Source organism: Patella vulgata, chromosome 1, assembly GCF_932274485.2.
Source record: "Patella vulgata chromosome 1, xgPatVulg1.2, whole genome shotgun sequence".
In the NCBI taxonomy this organism is placed as follows: domain Eukaryota; kingdom Metazoa; phylum Mollusca; class Gastropoda; family Patellidae; genus Patella; species Patella vulgata.
In genome coordinates, this window is record NC_065879.2 from 73,387,365 (window position 1) to 73,393,364 (window position 6,000).

The following is a 6,000-nucleotide window of genomic DNA, read 5'->3' on the forward strand; positions in this document are numbered from 1 at the left end:
ATAGGGTTAAATGGTTGGTTACACATTTATTGTGCTACTTCAACTTTGTGTAGCTCAAAATCGCGGAAAAAATCTTTATTTTGAAGGTTTCGACGTTTAATAATGGAACGCCATTATTTCAAGGGTAACCATTAGGCGATAATATTATTTTTTTTCAACTTATTTCTAATGTTATCGACATATCAACTATGATTTGGCACCGTATTAATATTGACAGGTGGCATGACTGTATTTCATTTTTTTTCCATCACTTCATGATGATATTTTGCGGGAAAATGGGATGATGTGCAGATTTTGATTTAAGTAGTAGGGTTTGGTGTCAATATCATATGTTCTCGGGGCGCAGATTCCATTTGTGCCATTTACACCTATGTAAAATGATCACATGTTCACATATTTAGCATATTCCCAATATGATTGTCATTTGTGGCGGGAAAGTAGGACGATGTGCTGATTTTGATTAAGTATTCGTGTTTTGTGTCGATATAAATATGACTTCAGGGGCACAGATTCGATTTCTCCCATATACAACTGCGTAAAATGATTATTTGTTCACCAATTTAACATATTTCCAAGAAGCCTTCGTGGCATAGATTATGTTATCAACTGACTTCCAAGCTGAATGTGGATAGAGCATGTGGAATGCTGTTGCCACTTTAAACAATTCCGTGGCCAGCTATCTTTGACATCACTGTCATCGGTGCTTTCAATGGTGATGGCAGTGATATCATAGATGACCGGTCCCGTCGCCCTTTAAGTGGTGATATAGTTTGTTTTCCCAGCGCAACATCACCCCTCTTAACGATCCCGTCCACACACAGCTTCACACACAGTTTTGATTTAACTTTTGCTTTTGGTTGACTTTTGCTTTTAATTTACTTTTGATTTTGATTTTGCTTTTCATTTCCATTTCATTTTATTTAGGTTTTTAAAGAAATTTTGTTAAATCCTGAATGATAACGATAGGCCACCATACATGTCTTTAAATGGCATTTAAAATATACGCCTTCTCGTATTATCAGCATCTGACATTTCTTCGTTTCGTAGTGAATTTTCCGGTATTCTATTTTTTACAGCAGAATAAAACATACGCTGGGAATAAAGAAATCCCTACCATCAAGTCGCATTGTCCCAAATTTTTTGGGCGTTCGCCAGTTGCCGTTTTCGGAGAATCACAGACACCGAATCCAGCTTGTTTATTAAGTTCAATTTAGTTCTTGTTTTAAAGTGTATCTTAACATTAATTTGTATGAACCTAAATTTTAATAAGAAGTCAACACTTCAAATAGATTTTAGTTATTTTAATCCACAACCATTAAAGAAATTGGTAAACAATCATTTCAAACGCTAAACTTTAGCGTATATTTTCTTAAAGATGGGTTCCCAGAAAAGTATTTATCGGTTGGTTATTTCCAGTAAAAGTATGGTAATTTTGGTATATATGGAAAGTAGAGATATCCAATCTTACTAGAAAAATACTGAATTCCACGAAAAACACTCATGGAGCGTATACAGGACAAAGGTGTAGGGGTTCCCCTAATCAACAGCCCGACGATTAGGAATTTCTGCACGCCTGATGTCAAAGGTCACACGCGAACATTGAGCGCTTGATGTAAAAGTTGATAAACTTTATGAAGAGTTAGACGTACAACACTTTCTGAGATAAAAATGACGGAAAAAGACGCGGGTAGTGGATAATCCGAGAATTTAATTAGGATTCGATATTTGTAATAAATAGTAAGCGATTAAAGACAACATCGTCTTATGTATGCAATGACGTAAACATGACCTGGTTTGATCGAATTTTTATAGCAGGACATTCCTTCGAAATTACAATGTTTGAGACAGATTTGAAGCAAAGTTATGACAAATTATTTAGTTTGAATATGTTTTTAGTCCATATATACCATTAAATCACCCAGTTTGTACGCGGGAACCCATCTTTAAAGAACAGTAAATTCTTGATTTCACTCTCACCTCAATTAACCCAAAGTCTGTCATTGAGTCAACTGGCGTGGTTTCGATTCTCCGGTTGTACGTGACAAGGAGTAGGGTCGCCTGTCCAACCTCGTGGGTTTTCCCCGGTCCCCCCCCCCACTGCTAAAGACCCCTACGCGCAATTGAATTATGGAAATAAAATTGAACCATATGTTAGTCCCGAAATGACCTAGTTCGTGTCGAGTGCACGTTAAACCCCATTTCTCTCTCTCTCTCTCTCTCTCTCTCACTTTAATACAGATTGAAAGGACCGATAACTCTAACAGTTCACATGTTTGAGTCCTTGTCCGGATTTCATACGGTGATATTATTTGTTAGATGTGTGCATGTAAACAAAACGATGGCGAGAATTATTGTGTATCATCAGTCTTTGAAATGTCGATTAATAGAAGCATCTATAACATTCAAATATTAGCTGTGAATTCGTCAAAATGTTTATTATCATCTTCATGGTGGTTACCATGAGACGGTTACCTTTAGTTTTGAAGCAAACTGTTAGACATCCAGGTAAATATGAAATCACTAATTAATAATGTGCCAGCAGCCATTTGATTTAGAAATGACTATTTGTCCTGTAGGGAGCCATTGCAAAGTCTGTTCACCAATTTTCTACCTGGCAAGAGTTAACCTGAATGTTTACTGTACATTAATCGAAGTTGTGGACCCAATTTAAAGCCCCTCGAAATATAGTTTATATTAACAAACACAATAACATAACAAATGAAACGATTGACAAGTCTATTTATTACACTTTCTATTTCTATTTACATATTATAATATTTTATTTTTCAAAAAGCCTGAAATTTACAACAAAATCACAATCAATTTTGTGGAATCAGGATATAAAGAAAATTTAGAATACTGGATGGAAATTAAAAATAAATACAAAATTGAATACAGTCATGTGGTTTGTCGTCCTAGTTTTAGTTTGTGATGAAACTGTAGTTCGTAATTTATGGCGTTGAGACTATAATTCTTCTGAATTTATACCAGATTTGCTCGATATTTTAGTTCAAATATCCAATGGTGAACTTTTTCTGTTGGTGCACTGTTTGAGAGAGAGAGAGAGAGAGAGAGGGAGAGAGAGTTTAAAGTCCACTCGACACAAACCAGTATATGAAATGCCTATTTAAACAAAAGGTCGATATTGAAGTATCAAAACTAAAATATAATACGTCAACGTGAATCATGTTCTCAGTTGCGTGCTGTATCATAAGGCCTGTCTTTGAGTCAACTGGCGTGGTTTCGAATCCCCGGTTGTACGTGGCAACGCTAAAGCCAATTATTGAAATAAAATTGAACCATATCTTAGTCCAGAAATGACCTAGTTTGTGTCGAGTAGACGTTAACACCCCCCCCCCCCCTCTCTCTCTTATTGTATTGTATAATAGAGGTATCTAATCCTGCTTTTAGCTCTCAAATTGTGGTTCCGAAGTGGCAAATATTGAAAGCTGTTTGGTTAGATGTCAGGAACAGGAATACAAAATTTATAAATTGCAGTTGAAGAATGACAGTTTATCTGAAGATTGATACCAATTTTGTTAAATCGGCTTAGTTAAAGTACCCGTAAGAGTTATACTGGTTCAAGTACCCGTAAGAGATATTCTGGTTAAAGTGCCCGTAAGAGTTATACTGGTTTAAATATCGATTTTTTGATACCCTTTTTGTTAAAAAAAAAAAGAAGATTATCAATAGCCGTCTATGGTTGAAATGGCATTTAATTAGTCAAGATGAAGTCAACTACCACCTTACATATTTAATTGTTTTAGTACTAGTTTTGGTGGTCTGCCACAAAGTTTGCCACGGAAACAAGTTAACCCAAGGCAACCGAAATGGCCGCTATATAGTATACTTTACTGGTCAGGATAATACCATTTTCTCTGAACCCACAAACGTATATAAAATTCTTAATTTATTCTAGGACTGCTGAAAACTATTTTAATTCATTCATTCACCTGTTCGCTGATGCACAATATTATATTATTTCTACAGACGAATTTACGCACGTTTTTTTTTATTCTGGATTTTCAATTCAAGGTCCTTCCTATTAGTTGAACCTATTGTAATTCATTCATTCACCCGTTCGTTTATTGTCAATATTATTATTCCTGCAGTCCATTTCACTCATGTTTGTTGTTTTTTCTCTATTCAAGAATATACTTAATCGTAGTTTGTTATACTTTCAGAGTTCCTGAAGATCATGTTGTTAACCAGCCTCGTTTTCAATTTCTTCCTGATCGCCATTTTGAATTCCCGGATGTACGGCACAAGACAACAGCCAATCCACATTCAGCCTTCGTCACGCGATACTTTAGAATGGCCAAGACATACACTTTGTATTTATTTTGAAGGTGGTTTGGGCAACAATTTATTTCAGTACGCATCTACATTTGGAATCGCCAAAAACAAAAGCATGGGTGTGATCATAAGCAGACGAAGTTACATTTTAACTCTATTTGACATGCGCGTACTAACTTATAATCATGTCTGTGAATGCAAAAGGCGGAAGGTAATAATTGAAAAAAAGCCCTGCAGATTTGACTCTAACGTGTACAATTTCTCTCCTTCGCGAGATTATCGAATAAGAAACTTTCTACAGTCCTGGAAATACTTTGAAAACAGCATGGAAGATATTCGACATCAGTTTGTTATCAAAAACCATTTTCGACAAAAGGCACACGACATGATTCAGCAATATGTTACTTTACATTTCCAAGAAAAGAAGAGCGTTATTCCTAAAAACCTAATTTATGTGGGAATTCACATCCGCAGAGGTGACTATTTGAAGAAAAAGAACAAAGCGTATGGGTATCGCACGGCGCCCAAAAGTTACATTTACAAAAGTATTCAATATTTCCATGAGAAACATGATCATGTGATATTTTTGGTCTGCTCAAATGATCTAAAGTGGGCCCGGAAAGTACTTAATGGTAGAAATGACATCATATATGTAACAAGAAATCGTCGAGAGATCGACTTTGCCATTTTGACATCGATGAACCACTCCATTACAACAGTTGGAACATTTTCCTGGTGGTCTGGTTTCCTTGCCAACGGAACCGTCATCTATTTTAAAAACTTTATAGCCCCGAATACTCCACTTCGCCGTGAGTTTAGTCTCGATTTTGAAGACTTCTTCCTTCCACATTGGATACCAATGTAAATTTGTTATCATTCAGAAATATTTTTTATTTATTGTGATCTCGTTTTCTGACAGTTAGGTAGGTTAAAAGACACAATATTGGCGTCCATGGATTTTACATCTGTGACAGGATTCGTCAAATAGACTCCAAATATAATTTTGACAGAGACATCTTTATTATGGTTGATTCGTAACAACGTTTTGACGACCCTAGAAGTAACACAAAGAAAGGGTTGCGTTTATTTATATTATCGTTCCATTCGTCGCCCACCTGACTATAATTTGTTCTTTACCTCTTCCGCCCAAAATACCCTGATTATACAATGAAGAGTGACGACTATCGAATAATCACCAAAATTCTATCTTGCATTTTGAAAAGAATAATTTTGAAAATGGAACAATCTTGAATTCATTAGCTATCTTTAATTACCCTCCAAGTGCCTTTATCCAAGGGAGCCACGGTGGTTCAGTGAGTTAGACGTTGGCTTGCTCAACCGGACGTCTCGTGGTCGACCTTGGTATTGGCCAAGAAAGTCCATCGTATTTATTTGGTATAGTTCCCGTATTAAGGTACGTATAAATAAATAACTAATGGTATTTCCGACGGTTAAGTCGCGGAGTGCCCCGATCACATTGCCCATTATCTGTGCAAGTTAGGGATTTCGATCCTGTATTCATACAGTCTAACCGTATTAGCTTTCACATTTTGAACAGATTTCAGCACGGGTAATCTGCTTGGTATTACCGCTAATGGGAAATAACTCGTTAAGGGTTATACAATGTATACAATTCAAAAAAAGTAGGGGATATTTGATTTTTAAGTGTTATTAAAGTCACCTAATGAAACTGACGAAGAAACA

General features: G+C 36.0%; 1 protein-coding gene across 1 annotated transcript; it reads left to right on the plus strand.

Annotated features, from left to right (window-relative positions):
* The first annotated feature begins 2,317 nt into the window (after window positions 1-2,317).
* LOC126811992 (galactoside alpha-(1,2)-fucosyltransferase 1) lies at window positions 2,318-5,784 on the plus strand. The gene is made up of 2 exons (XM_050538092.2): window positions 2,318-2,505; window positions 4,185-5,784. Exons 1-2 carry the CDS (start codon window positions 2,430-2,432, stop codon window positions 5,159-5,161), a joined length of 1,053 nt encoding a protein of 350 aa, XP_050394049.1. The 5' UTR covers window positions 2,318-2,429; the 3' UTR covers window positions 5,162-5,784.
* The last annotated feature ends 216 nt before the right edge of the window (window positions 5,785-6,000 follow it).

Excerpts from the sequence above, each read along its gene's own strand:
- LOC126811992 (XM_050538092.2), top strand. The coding sequence starts at position 2,430 with ATGTTTATTATCATCTTCATGGTGGTTACCATGAGACGGTTACCTTTA. Across the intron at positions 2,506-4,184 it reads GCAAACTGTTAGACATCCAG|AGTTCCTGAAGATCATGTTG; the intron begins GTAAATATGAAA and ends TTATACTTTCAG.